The sequence below is a fragment of the Saccopteryx leptura genome, chromosome 5, assembly GCF_036850995.1.
Source record: "Saccopteryx leptura isolate mSacLep1 chromosome 5, mSacLep1_pri_phased_curated, whole genome shotgun sequence".
In the NCBI taxonomy this organism is placed as follows: domain Eukaryota; kingdom Metazoa; phylum Chordata; class Mammalia; order Chiroptera; family Emballonuridae; genus Saccopteryx; species Saccopteryx leptura.
In genome coordinates this window covers 141638476-141653758 of record NC_089507.1, presented here as the reverse complement: position 1 = coordinate 141653758, position 15283 = coordinate 141638476, and the positions used below count along the sequence as shown (strand labels likewise).

The 15283-nt window shown below is 48.7% G+C and overlaps 1 protein-coding gene across 5 annotated transcripts in view; it reads right to left on the bottom strand.

Moving 5' to 3' along the window:
• The window catches only part of DPP6 (dipeptidyl peptidase like 6), a 573115-nt gene that overhangs the window by 134684 nt on the left and 423148 nt on the right, over positions 1–15283 (bottom strand). For all 5 annotated transcript variants that reach the window (XM_066385521.1, XM_066385524.1, XM_066385520.1 and 2 more), the window contains exon 5: positions 11529–11603. In XM_066385521.1, coding sequence (XP_066241618.1) covers positions 11529–11603 — 75 coding nt within the window. The remainder of the gene's footprint in view (positions 1–11528; positions 11604–15283) is intronic.

Genomic DNA, 15283 nt, shown 5'->3' with positions numbered 1-15283 from the left:
TCCGAAGCCAGCCCTGCACACCTCGATCTTGAACTTCCCATCTTCCAGACTGTGAGATATCCATCTCTGTTGTTTATCAACACAAACGGTAGTGCTCTGTGACAGCCGTCCCAGCAGAAAATGCAAATGAACTACTGAGGTCCTGACTCGCTGGGTGATGAGCCCTGAGACTGGCACCCCCTTCTATCCATCTGCTTCTCACACACGTGTTCCCGTCACACCCGCCTCCAGTGCCCTTGGTGGGACCCACATTCCTGCCTCTGCAAACACCCCCCCCCCCACCTCCGAGTCCTATGCAGTCCCGGCTGCTCCTTCCCCGTGCTCAGGACCAAAGGACGGTGAGCAGCTCCTGAGACAATCACCTCCTGGCCAATTTCCCCAATAACTTCACAGACACGTGATTCACAGCCTCATTTACCCTTATGTTCAAGGGTCCTAAAAATAAAACAGGCCCTGGCCCGTTGGCTCAGTGGTAGAGCGTCGGCCTGGCATGCAGAAGTCCCGGGTTCGATTCCCGGCCAGGGCACACAGGAGAAGCGCCCATCTGCTTCTCCACCCCTCCCCTCTCCTTCCTCTCTGTCTCTCTCTTCCCCTCCCGCAGCCGAGGCTCCATTGGAGCAAAGATGGCCCGGGCGCTGGGGATGGCTCCTTGGCCTCTGCCCCAGGTGCTAGAATGGCTCTGGTCGCAACAGAGCGACGCCCCAGAGGGGCAGAGCATCACCCCCTGGTGGGCAGAGCATCGCCCCTGGTGGGCGTGCTGGGTGGATTCCGGTCGGGCGCATGTGGGAGTCTGACTGTCTCTCCCTGTTTCCAGCTTCAGTAAAATACAAAAATTAAATAAATAAATAAATAAAAATAAATAAAATAAAACAAATGGGCCATAGACATAATTTCTCAGGCTGTCAGAAATCTGAAGAAATGTGCTTTCTCCTCAACGAAGCCTGAGTTGATTACGCCCCTGAAGTTGCTTGGCGTGGCCTCAGCCGTCCATTTGTAACAACGTCGTGGGGTGGGGTGGTACCCTTGACTCTCTCGCTTTAGGAAACAGCTCACTCTTTTTTTTTTCCCCTGAAGTGAGAAGTGGGAGGCAGAGAGACTCCCGCATACACCTGACTGGAGTCCACCCGACAAGCCCACCAGGGGGCGATGCTCTACCCATCTGGGGCGTTGCTCCATTGTAGCCGGAGCCATTCTGAGGTGGAGACCATGGGGCCGTCCTCAGTGCTCGGGCCAATTTTGCTGCAATGGAGCCTTGGCTGTGGGAGGGGAAGAGAGAGACAGAGAGGAAGGAGAGGGGGAAGGGTGGAGAAGCAGGTGGGCACTTCTCCTGTGTGCCCTGGCTGGGAATTGAACCTGGGACTTCCACATGGCGGGTTGATGCTCTACAGCTCACTCTTGATGCAGTTTCCTTCTGTCTCCATGGAGGTGCAGCTCTTCGCTATCCATGTTCTTCTCTCGAGAAGGTTCTCCCGTGTTGATCTGGACCACGGCTCGGTGTCCCTTGCTTTCCACGCCTCTCACACCTTCATGGAGAAGGAGGGGCATCTTGAAGGATTTCTCCAAGTTGTGCTGGCATCTGGCCGCAAGTCACACAGTGACGGCAGCCAGGCGAGGAACAGGCACTGTGGGGTCAGCTCAAATGCAAATTTCTTCCCTGCGCCCCTCGGGGCGCCCAGCTGAGCCCCTGGCCAGTCGGAGACTCCGGGCTCTGTTCGCTCTTTGTGTGGAGAAAAACTGGACCAGTTTTATTTCAATGATTTTCGTAATTTTGGTCAAATGCTCTTTCTCTGCTCACAATGAAAATGAACACCTGATCTTGGGGAAAAGGGAGATCCACGCTGGCTGTTCTAAATGTGAGATGAGGGCTTTTATGTACAAAGAACAACACTCCAAAGCGCCAACTCTGCCCGGGCGTCAGAGTGTAACCGGGATAAGAGGGTGAGGAGAAATGCAGCGGGACCTCCTCCTCCTCCGCAGAGGAAGGCCACGCTGGCCCCCACCAGCCACCTCCCCCTACCCCGGAGGGGCTGGGGGGAGACAAAAGTGTGTGCACTTAGCTAGCGCCCGAGGTTGTCATTCGTCCCCCCAGTGCGGCGGGAAGGGCCACGGAGCAGAGCAGAGCTCGTCCAGCTCACCATCACAGTGGAAACAAAGGTCGTTAGCCAGCACCGACTTCCGATTTACATTTATGCAAACAGCGTGGAGTTGAACAAACCGCTTGCAGAAGCTGATGGGTCCCCGGTCCCATCTCCGGGGTTCACGCCCGCTCTGAACAGCACGGCGAAGGAGGACAATCCGACTTCTAGAGTAATCGCTTCTCCAAGAGTCACAGAAGAGCACACAGGTCTGTGAGCCTAGGAATGGGGTTTCAGGCACCAAGAATCACTAACAATGCAAACGCATCCGTTTTTGATTGAGATGGTGCCCAGAATCTAGCTGGACCGGTGATTTGTACTGGATCCTACTAACAGGAGTGCAGCAAACCGCACTTATGCCTGATGTAAAGGCAGCCAGCAGTGCAGGAAAGGTGGCTCCCTGGCGGTGTCAGGAACACCTGTCAGGTGACCTCCCTATGGGTCATGACCTGGTGAAAATGATCTTCCACAATGAGCCAAGAGGCTGCAGATCTAACTGCACGGGGCGGGGAGTACATTCCCAGTCCCGGACCCCTCACAGCGCGGGTCAGACGGTGGCCTGAGTAACGTCAGTCACCAGAAGAGATGTGTCCCCCTTTCTGTCAGCACCTGTTGTCAGCCTGTCTAAGGGGGGCACTGATCGGGAAGCCCAGAGTGTGGGTGAGCCCCAGCTCGTTTGCTCGTTTGGTGAAGCTTTGTTTCTGGTGGTTTGTGGGGTGGGAGACAGCGGTGTGTGTCACTGTTTGTCTATAAAGATGACATGCTGGAATGCCATCCCGTGAGCTCCGCCTGGAACCCCTGCGCTGCGGGCCACACCGGCCTCCCGCCCCTCCTGCAGGGCCCGTCCTCCACCCACTGGGGTCCACTCCACTTCCTTCGGCCTCAGCCTCCACGGGACGGCCTCATAGGGCCCACTCTGATCAAGGCTCTCCCTTGGGGAGCCCCACTTTGGTACCCTGTCTTCTACTCTACTTTCTATCCCTCCCGACATGTGATAAATACTGATTTTCTAATAGTGTCTTCCCCGTAGGAAGTAAGAGCTACCGGAGGGAGGACTTTGTTGGTTTCATTCACTGCTGGTAGGAACGTGCTTGTTTGCTACTCGTTCTGGGCTTCAGAAATAGTCATTGGATAAATGGTTGGGGGCCGAAAAGGATCAGAGGTGAATCCAACAGGCTGATGGTTTATTTCTCCTCTGTGCTATTTCTGGAAACGTGTTCCAAGCCTCCCTTTCCCCCCTGCCTCTTCCTCTGTACTCTTCCCCCATCCAGGTGCTCATGAGCCGTGTTTTTCTTTCTTTTTAAATTATTCAGTGAGAGGAGAGGAGGCAGAGAAACAGATTCCAGCATGCGCCCCAACCAGGATCCAGCGGCAAGCCCACTAGAGGGCGATTCTCTGCCCATCTGGGGCCGTTGCTCTGTTGCTCAGCAATTGAGCTCTTCTTAGCACCTTAGGCAAAGGCTATGGAGCCATCCTCAGTGCCCAGGGCCAACTCGCTCCAATCAAGCCATGGCTGCAGGAGGGGAAAAGAGAGAGAGAGAGAGAGAGAGAGAGAGACAAGAGGGGGAGGGGTGGAGAAGCAGATGGGTGCTTCTCCTGTGTGCCCTGACCAGGAATCCACATGCCAGGCCGATGCTCTATTGCTGAGCCAACCAGCCAGGACCATGAGCAGTGTTTTTCAACGGCACAGACAAGTACATATTTCTTGGGTCACTCTTATCACTGTTGTCTGGCAGGGGCACCCACTGTGGCCGCTGTTGGGACCCAGAGGTGAGGTGATAGAGCTGATCCCATGCTCGGGTCTGTGAGTCTGTCTAGAGGCCCCCACGCCAGGCACCTCCAACCGGCGGGAGTGACATCTGTCCCCTCTTTTTCTCTGCACACAGCCACCGCCACCTGCAATCTCATTGAGGGTTTCCTTCCCCAGCAAGGAGCATGAACATAGGGGTCTGGGCACCCACGGGCTCATCCCACACCCTCCGGACTGCCTGTGACTCCGAGCACAGACGCCTGTCTACAGTCTTTGAACTTGGGATTCCGGCCCCCGCTCAGGCCTTCCGGAATCCATTCATCATCCCAGGGCAGCCTTTCCTCCAAGGCAGCCAAGCTGGGGCCTGCAGCTGGCGCTGGACCCGGAAGCTGTGATCTCCAATGCTGGCTCCGGGCCCGAGGCTGTTTCTGTCTGGTGGTGGGAACAGCAAAGCCCTTCATCCTGGCAGGTTTTCTCCCAGCATGCAGCAGGGCAGACCATGCCATCGGCTCGTCCCTCCACTGACACCCTCTGTTCCCTGGCTCCTTCCAGACTTTTAATTATCTCAGACTCTCTTCCCAGAGAGAGAGAGAGAGAGAGAGAGAGAAAGACAGCGTGCGCGCAAGAGGGGGCCACCGAGCAGTAATGACAGTGTGCCCTCTTCTCATGTTATCATTATCACCATCATAATAATCTTTGATGTTGGCGCCATAATTAACAGTCGTCATCACTGTCCTTGTCATTGCCTCCTCCTCCTTCATCCCCCTCCTGCTCTTTCTCTTCTTCCCCCTCTTCTTCTTTTATCATCACCATCAACACCAACATCATTGTCACCACCATCATCATCACCATCATAAATCATCATCACCAGCACCACTGTGACCTCCGTCCTCAGTTGCTATCATAGTTTCTACAGCCACGATTCAACTCTTTGTCTTAACTCTAATCTCCAACAACAACCCCTTTTATTTACCAAAAAACCTTTCTGAAAAGTGAAAACTCACCCTGGGCACGTGTGGTGGTAAATTAACATCAGAGGGGAAGAATGTGGCTGTCCCTCTGTCTCTTGTTGTCACCTCTATTCCCCATTCCCCGTGGTCTCTGCATCTCTGACCTGCAACCTCGGGGCCAACAAGTGCCGATTCAGCGACCTCCGAGGGCCTCCTGCACTGCTTTATATACTTACTGTACTTTAGTAAGTGGATGAAGCCCTGGCCAGTTGGCTCAGCGGTAGAGCATCAGCCCAGCATGTGAAATTCCGGGTTCGATACCCGGCCAGGACACATTGTTTCCATCTGCGTCTCCACCCTTCCTCCTCTCCTTCCTCTCTGTCTGTCTCTTCCCTTCCTGCAGCCAAGGCTCCATTGGAGCAGATTTGGCCCGGGCACTGAGGACAGCTCCAGGGCTCTGCCTCAGGTGCTAGAATGGCTCTGGCCACGACAGAGCAACTCCCCAGATGGGCAGAGCATCAGTCCCTGGTGGGCATGCCAGGTGGATCCTGGTCGGGCACAAGTGGGAGTCTGTCTGACTGCCTCCCTGCTTCTTACTTCAGAAAAATAAATAAATAAATAAATAAATAAATAAATAAATAAACACATAAATAAATAAATAAAATAAGTGAATGATACCTGAGAGCTAAAGGGGTTGTGTTTACCCTAATTTGTGGGGAGGGGGTCTTAAGGACACATGACCCCCTTGGTCTTGTCTTTCTCCTCCTCTGCATGCCCCTGCCCACCTCTTGCCAAGAAACCAAAACTCTCAGTTTATACAAGAAGACAAGGTGATCAGAGAGGGGTCATTGCCCCATGAAGAATGCCAACTCACTTGTTTACTGATGACTACCTTGTTTGTTTGTAATTAATCACATCATCATTAATGCAGAGACTTGACAAGGTGATTCAAGGGCGGCCAAGCGGTGGGGCATCTGCACACTGGTTCATCTGGACAAAGGACAGACACAGGGCGTCTGACAGCTGTCTTCCAATACTTGAAGGTCACCAAGTGACACAGGGAAGCAGTTTTACTCCCTGCTGCCCTGAAGCCAGACTCTCATAGGAGGGCCGCTAGCTCTATGCAGCTATTTAAAATGCAAGTGAATAACGGTTAAGCAAAATTGTGCTTTCGGTCCCTGAGTTACACGTGCCGCATTTCAAGTGCTCCTGGTGGCCTCGTAGAGAGGACAGGCACACAGAGCACTTCCATCACCCCGGAAAGTCCTGAGGGGCCCTGGTGCACTAAAGGTGAGCAGCAGCATTCAGCAGCTGGGACGTTCTAAAAAGTAGACTTAAATCGGTCTAAGGGAAGACTTTGCACCAATTGGAACGGTCCAGCCTAAGGAGAGAGTTGTCCAGGGAAGGACCTTGTCAACAAAACTAATACCAAGACAGGAAAGATTTGCCCCATGAAATCCTGCTGTGTAGAGACACGGACATCCACCAACCTCCCTCTGTCGCAAAGTCTGATGATTCTACGAATCACAGACTGTGTTAAAATTGTCACCAGTGTCAAAATAGAAGGACTCATTTTTGTTGAGCAAGGTCAAGACTGAGAGAGTTAGAAGACACCTGCTTGATACCCATTCGCTTACAAACCATAACACAAGCTGAAGACATCCTGGTGCTGATCCAAGCTCTTCACGGCTACTCCACACAACAGAAAAGCTGGTGTTTATGTGACCGCCACCCCCCAGCCCCACAGGTCAATGAAAATAGAATAAACATCAGACAAAAAATAACCAGCAATTTCCCAGGCACAAACATGCACAGGGGACAGCTAAAAGCCAGGTTTGGGTAAACTGATTCATACGGGCAGTTTTTACACTGAGATTCTGTCTTCCACTGATAAATGGCTTTTCCAAGATGGGATGAATCCATCACAGTTTAACGAGCCTCCTGCTCATTAACAGAAAAAATGTCGAGCCCACCAAATTCCCAGGTGTGTCAGAGCCCACAGGACAATCAATGCGGGGCGATGACGAGCTGTAGATGCAAAGATCAAGTCTGTGCAATTTTTATTTAATTATGATTAAAATCTGAGTTAATTTATAAAACCATTTTTTTAAAGAAACACATACATTATTAATTTGATGAGGCTCACGGATATTTAGTTTCAAGAGAAACACCACCTCTTTCATTTTAGCCGAATGCTAGTCTAATATCCAAGAATAATCAGTCCTGAAATAAGTTGCAAGCGAATAGTGATGAAGGTGAGAAAAGTCTAGATAATGAGAAACCCGGGATCCGGATGACTTCTCGCACAATCACTTTTATTAACTATAATGGAAGTTAACCCGAGGGCAACTGAGACACCTAGGTGTATATTATGTTCCGAGGAAAGACAGCGCCAACTCCACATGCCCCTCAGAGGGACCCGGATGGAACCTAGGAGAACCAGAGCCTTCCTGTGATGAGGAAGTTCATTGACAGCATCTTCCAGAGCTATTTCAACCCAAGAAAGACCCCTCCACTGGTCCTCGGTGGGACACTTCTGGGGATGCAGAGAGGCAGTGCTGATTGAGCTGAGAGAGATAGCACATCGCTTCTCCACCGTGTTTAACGCACAGCCCGGGCCAGAAGCAGAGGCTGCTGCTCAACGCTGACCTGAGGTCTGTCTGCAGCTAGCTGCTCCTCACCATCCTCTCGGGGAGCAGATGCGACTGCAGGAACACTACTGACCGGAGCCTGGTCCCCACCACACACGCTTTCCAGCTGACGACAGCTGTTCGGGGTGGCCGCGCGTGTTTGCAGAGCCCGGGGCTGCTGGCAGTCCTCCTTCTCGGATTCTGCCAGTTCCTCACACAGAATGTGTGACACGGACTGGCCCTGTGCATGTGCCAGTGGGAAGTCTCTGTTGCATCGTCCTACGGTGGCACAGCGCCGGAATTAAGGGGTGAAGAGGAAGCCATAGTTACCAGATGGGGAAAAAAAACAGTTCTGGGGTAAAGTGATGGGTGTGGTCTTGATTTTTACCAACAATGAGTCACAGACAGGGCTTCGGAGGAGTCAACTGCAGCTCTCCAAATTTCATTTTCCCCGAGTGTGCTGTGGGGGGTGGGCGGTGGGCTGGGCCGTCTTAGGACAGTCCATTCCAGCTCCATGATTCCCTGGTGCCATTCTGGCTAGAGGGGTGGGACACTGGGGGTTGAGAAATAAGACCCAGTGTGAGTTCCCTGGAGGAGCGTCACCTACACATTGGGTCATTGGGCACAGGACACTGGGGGTTGAGAAATAAGACCCAGTGTGAGCTCCCTGGAGGAGCGTCACCTACACATTGGGTCATTGGGCACAGGTATGTGTCACATTGACACGTACCTGTGCCCAATGACTGGAGTCCTGTTAGGCAATATCACCCCAGGAGACTGAGGGGCAGCATTTTGGGGGATGGATCAGCTAGGGGGGCTGTGGCATTGGTCTCGACAAGAGTCAACAGGAGTCCAGACAAAGACAGCAGAGGTAGAAACAGAAAAACAAAACAAAACAAAAAAAACCAGGTTCCTCATCACTAGGGCAAATCATTCAATTTGGTTTGATTCAGGAACCTGAGAAAGTGGACGGCCCATGATTTATGGGGAAAGACCACCCAGACAAGCAAACCCGGCATCAGCCCACGAGGTGTGCGTGCTGACGCTGTGGGGTGAATGGAGATGCCTCGAGACTAAATGACCAAACAGTGAAAATCACCCTCGGGTGGACAGAGTCAAATCCTCAACCATCCTGCCCTCCTTTTGTGGTGGCCACACTTATGCACCAAGTTCTAGAAACCTTTCCTATCTTTCCCTCCCTGTGCATATGGTGTTCATTTATTATTTTATTTAGGCCAACAATATTCGCTGACCGTTTATTATCTGTCAGGTGCAAAGAGGAATAGAGAGTTGAGCAGGGAGACCCAAGCACACTGAGTGGTTTATGGAATTCCATGCAATGCCCAGGAATGGGGAAGCCTCCACAAAAGTTCAATTTCTGAACAGAAGACTGTGGGATCAAGGATGGCCATACCACTAGGAGGGACCAGACCTGCAGCTTCTGAAATAGCTCCCAATGAACCCCCATCCCCTTGTGGAATCCCCTCCCTTTAAGAGTGGGCGGGACCTGGTGACTTGCTTCTCACACATAGAACATGGTTAGCAGCAGGGATGTCACGGCTGACATTACATCCCAAGCACTGGGACTACTGTCTTGGGGCAGGGGTCCCCAAACTACGTCCCACGGGCCGCATGTGGCCCCCTGAGGCCATTTATCCGGCCCCCGCTGCACTTCTGGAAGGGGCACCTCTTTCATTGGTGGTCAGTGAGAGGAGCATAGTTCCCACTGAAATACTGGTCAGTTTGTTGATTTAAATTTACTTGTTCTTTATTTTAAATATTGTATTTATTCCCGTTTTGTTTTTTTTACTTTAAAATAAGATATGTGCAGTGTGCATAGGGATTTGTTCATAGTTTTTTTTATAGTCTGGCCCTCCAACGGTCTGAGGGACAGTGAACTGACCCTCTGTGTAAAAAGTTTGGGGACCCCTGCTTTAGGGTCTGATAAACCAAACTGTCCTATGGAGAGAAAGGACCCAAAGACAGTCTCCGGCCTATGGCTGGCGAGAAACCCAACAGCCATGAGGAATGGAGCCTGGCCCACAACGCAGGCGAGCTTGAAGTGGGTCCTTCCCCGGTTGACCCTTGGGATGAGGCTGCAGCCCAGGTGACCCTTGGGTGGCAGCTGGTGAAAGACCCTAAGTCAGAGGACCCGACTCACCTGAGACACATTCTGACCCATAGAAACTGTGAGATAATAAGTGTCGTTTGCTTTAAGATACTGCATTTGGGGATAATTCATTAGATACCTAAAACAGGTCAGCTTATATACATGTAACCCGTTTTGCTAATTCCTCGACTGTGTATGACTGACTTGGGTTTTAATCAGATCAGATTCCGGACAAGATTTTATCTGGAACCAGAACAAGGTTTCACCAGCTTTATAAGAACAATTATCCCAAATGACTCCTTTAAAGACTGCAATGAAATTCTTCACCAATACTCAGTGACTCTCCCAGGAAAGATTCTCCCAGAAGGAATATGTTTTGATGCCTAATTTCTCCAGCCCCTTGAACGTCACTAAACATACGAATATTTGCCAATGCCCCAATTCACCGTTTTTCCAGTCTTTGTCCTCCTCCCAAAAGCTTCTTGAAAACGTTATGTGTTTGTCAACTGTACCTCGGGATAAAAGTACATGGCTGCTCTGATTAGATACGTTTGTTTTAGGGTACTCTCCCCTTATTATTATACTTTAATTGGTACAGTTCATCAAATAAAAAAATAAAAAAATGACTATTCCCCCAGGGGTTCGCTTAATTTCAAGAGAACTCTTTAGAAACTGCAGGGTTGAGAAATGTTATGAAGTTCTCTCTATAAAAAAAAACACAAATAGAAACATTGGCTCTTTGGGAAGAAATGAAATGATGTAAAAAAAAAAAGAAGATTTTGCCAACCATAGGACTGGTATGGTCTAAGTGCAAACCCAGTAAATGGAACGCTGAAGAGAAAAGATTCTCTGAGAAGAATGACATTGAAATCTCCAATAAAGAACCCAGGTGTCCAAAAGAGCTTTTAAAAGACATTGTAAGAATTCTACAACTGGACTTGCATCTCCAGGCAAGCCAATTCCCCCCTCTCTCAGTTCTCCAAAAGGGATGGAATTCAACAAAAGTACCCATCGCCTGCCCGGGACGATGTCCTCCAGCTCACCCAGGGGCTGCTTAGACACCTGAATCATAAACGCAGGCACCTGTCTGTCTCACAAAAGCTGCAGAAACTCTTAATTAGAACGGTCTCAGAAGAATGAGAAAGGCGGCGAAATCCTACACATTGTCTGCTGGGAAAATCAAAGTTCCACAAAGGCACACTTCTAAAGTTGCTAATCTCTTACAAGTTGAACATCTGCTTCATAGATACAGATACATTTCACCTGCTGGCTCGTTTACAATGAAAGAGCCAACCTTAATGTTCACATATGAGCATGTTAAAAGAAGAAAAGAGAGAGAGAGACATAGAGAGAGAGAGAAGAAAGACCCAGGTGTAGAGTGGCACCAAAGCCCAGGCTGAGACTGGATGGCAGATGTTGATGACACTTCATGAGAGACTCCTATCCGAAATGCTAAAAACGGGGGTTTTATACAATGAAAGAGACAGCTCAACTTCTCTCCTAAAGAACAGGATGGCTAGGAGATAATGAGCATTTCATTTCAGTCTAGGGAGAAACTGCCCATTGCTTTTTATTGTTGGGATAAAATTTATAATGTGAGGGAGAAAATGCAAAAAACAACAGCAACAACCCCCCCCCCCCAAAAAACAAAACAAAACTGCACGACAGGTTAAGGTAAATCTCTATTAAAAATACCACTTCTTACCATGTCTCTCCCAAGAAAACCTATGAACTAGATACTAAAAGGAATGTTATTTTACTTGACTAAGGGATTTTTTATCCCACTCCTCTCTCGTAGGTGGCAGTGTGGCATAAAAAAGAGATTTCCCCAGGACCCACTGTTTCAGTATTCAAAGATCACTAAGAATCAAGAGTCAAGGAAAAACATTGAATAAGGTATCAGAAATAGAGAAACAATTTTTTTAGAGACAGAAAAAAACACGTAGTACTCACAGGTTCCACGTTGTAGGAGAAAAGTGCATATTCTTTATCGGGAGATACGTCGTATCTAATGGCTCTTAACGATTCCTAGAAGAAGAAATAAAAAGAACAAAAGGACTTTCACGTATCACATATAAAATAACATCACTCAGAATCTGGTAGAGGCACGCAGCAGGTAGGCGCCACTGTCAACCCGCTAACAAACCCAAAGTGCCACCAACTTGTCCTTCTGTTGGTGACATGATAGTTCACTAAGGCTTTCCCCCATTTTATTTTATACATTTTTTCAAATTTCAACCAAATAATATTTACTGTGTCTACCGAAACACACCAGTGGGAACAAACAACAAATGGCCTTTCCCCGCAAGACTCCCAACCTCTCTCTGTTGTTACACAAACATTCCTTTGCTCATTTTCCTTGTTAGGAAGCTTACAGTGAGCAGATCTGTCCCTAAAACAGAGATCCCCCCCATGCTATTTGGCATCTTCCTTCTTTTTTTTCTTTCTTTTTTTTTTTTTTTCAAAGTTAGATGTGGGGAGGCAGTCAGACAGACTCCCGCATGCGCCCGACTGGGATCCACCGGGCACGCCCACCAGGGGGTGATGCTTCGCCCATCTGGGGCGTTGCTCTGTTGCAACCAGAGCCATTCTAGTGCCTGAGGCAGAGGCCACAGAGCCATCCTCAGCACCCGGGCCAACTTTGCTCCAATGGAGCCTTGGCTGTGGGAGGGGAAGAGAGAGACAGAGAGGAAGGAGAGGGGGGAGGGGTGGAGAAGCAGATGGGTGCTTCTTCTGTGTGCCCTGGCCGGGAATCGAACCCGGGACTTCCACACGCCAGGCCGACGCTCTACCACTGAGCCAACCGACCAGGGCAAATCTTCCTTCACTGTCATAGACCCTGACCTACAAATCAGTGTATAGAGGGCTATCAGTTCTTTTTTTTCCCCTTCACAGTTTCCATAGTGCACAGGAAATTATGTAATTTTACATAAATAAATGAATCGAAAGTGCTGCCTGACCAAGTGGTGGCGCAGTGGACAGAGCACTGAACTAGGATGTGGAAAGTGCTGTTTCCTTTCAACTTACCCCACCCTTCTGTGTGGCATTCACACTGCCACATGGATCCCCACACCCACTCGGAAGAGCCCTCGGTTGTCTGCCCAGTGTGTGTATCCCTTTGATAAATGATCACGCAGCTACAAGCACACAGATAAATGTGTAACCCCAGCTGAAAATGACATCAATTACATGCTGCACCACTGTTTTCTTTCTCATGCAGCAAAAACCTTAGGAAATGACTTTAAAGCAACCGCTTTGGCTGAGTTAGTGATCTTAAAAGCTTATGTAATACACTACGGTGCGGCTAGAACCAGGCGTCCTCAAATTACAGCCCGCGGGGCCACATGCGGCCCCCTGAGGCCATTTATCCAGCCCCCTGCTGCACTTCCGGAAGCGGCACTTCTTTCATTTGTGGTAAGAGGAGCACTGTATGTGACAGCCCTCCAACGGTCTGAGGGACAGTGAACTGGACCCCTGTGTAAAAAGTTTGGGGACCCCTGGTGCTAGACCATAGCTTTTTCACTCAATCTGTCCTACAGTGTAGTGACAGAATATCCTTAGTATTCATGGCAGTTATGATGTAGAAAGTCTCCAAAAAACATACTGAATTAGTGAACACGGTTCCTACAGGAAATTCAGGGTTAGATTCCCTATGAGCCTCTGGCCACAATATTTTTGTGGAGTAATCAATATACACTGCTCACAAAAATTAAGGATCAGGGAATGTGCAGATACTCCAGTACTTTCAGCCTTTGTATATATAGTGTATTTTCACCAATGAAATAAAAGTGGGTTTTGAATCTCATTTGCATATCAAACAACTTTCTTTGACTTGTTTTCTTTTCTGATATTCTTGTTTAATAAAAAAAATCAAATGCTTCTTTTCTTTGTCACTTCCTATTTATTTCAAAATATCCCCTAATTTTTGTGAGCAGTATATCACTTTGTTTTACATATATTTCTGTCTCAAGACATCTTATTCACTATCTATTGCTGATTCATTAACAGGAACTCATGATGAGGAGACTATAACTCCTCCGTTTAAGAAGCTCATCTGATACAGGTGTTTTTCCTGACACACAGCACAGCCTTCTTACTACGGGAACACAAGATGGCGCTAAACATTATTCCTGGGGGCTATTTTAAATGGCACAACCACCAGGAAAATAACACAAAAATGTGAAAAAATGTGGTCCTACGTAGACCATAGAAAGACTTGTTTACAGTGTGAGAGCTGAAACCAGAAGACGGGACAACGTGAGTTTTTTGCCACCCTGCACATGTCCGAGAATGACCAAAGCACCAGGAGTGTTCACGTGTGAGGACACACATAAATTCTAGCACATAGGCTCAGAAAATACTGAAGTTGTCAATGATGAGGCTCGACTGTGTACACATGTTGCAATAAAGATCTTCACCTATGTATCCTTGCTGTGTGCGTGCTTAGTTTTATAAAATTTTTGTTTGTTTTAGAATAGATAACTAAGGGATTGCTTAGATATCTAATAGATTGCTTATGTATTGTGTGTGCAACGAACTCTCAAAGATTTTCAAGGTCTTCATTTTATCTTTATTTTTTAAGAGATTTTTTTTTTTTCATTTTTCCGAAGCTGGAAATGGGGAGGCATTCAGACAGACTCCCGCATGCGCCCGACTGGGATCCACCCGGCATGCCCACCAGGGGGCGATGCTCTGCCCCTCCAGGGCATCGCTCTGTTGCATCCAGAGCCATTCTAGCGCCTGAGGCAGAGGCCACAGAGCCATCCCCAGCACCCGGGCCATCTTTGCTCCAATGGAGCCTCGCTGTGGGAGGGGAAGAGAGAGACAGAGAGGAAGGAGAGGGGGAGGGGTGGAGAAGCAAATGGGCGCCTTTCCTGTGTGCCCTGGCCGGGAATCGAACCCAGGACTCCTGCACGTCAGGCCGACGCTCTACCACTGAGCCAACCGGCCAGGGCCTAAGAGATATTTTTGATGCATATAGAGCTCTAGCTTTATTTTTCTCCTAGGATCTTAAAGATGTCACTCCACTGTCCCCTGGATTGCAGTGTCTTGTGAAGAGTCCACTGTCATTCTTTGTTTGCTTTTCTGTAGTGACTATGTCTCTTCCCTTTGGCTGCCAAGAAAATGGTGTATTTTTCACTGTTTTTCAAAAATTGACTGTAATATGCTTTGGTGTGGTCTATTTCTATTATGCTTGGGTTTGAGTTCTTGTATCAAACTTGGTAACAATCTATTCATTTTTTCCCCTTCAAATGTTTGTCTCCTTTTCTCTTTCTTTTACTACTTGTATTTTGTCCTGTTTTATAGTTTGTGTATGTTAGGAGGATATAATTATGATCCTCTTCTACTTGCTTGGCTGGGACCAAATGGCAAAAAGAGGATTTTAATTGGTTTTGTCACCTCAGTGCTTTTAGAACCCAACAGAGACCGGCACAGAATAGAAACTCCACAGATGTTTGCTGAATAAATGAATGAACTGATCCTCAGGTGTTACAAGAGTGTCAGTAATGGTACCAAAACCTAGACAATGCTGACAGAATCCAGCAAAGAGTGCAACTTTTCTACGCTTAGAAATCATTAGAGGTCACATTCCTTGTCAGAGGGTCAACTGCTAATGATACCACCTGAGACGGTCGGGATTTCATCGGCTCCTTGAGAAGCTTCTCACTGCCAGGCGTAAGTACAGTTTTGTGAATTTCTGATCTTCC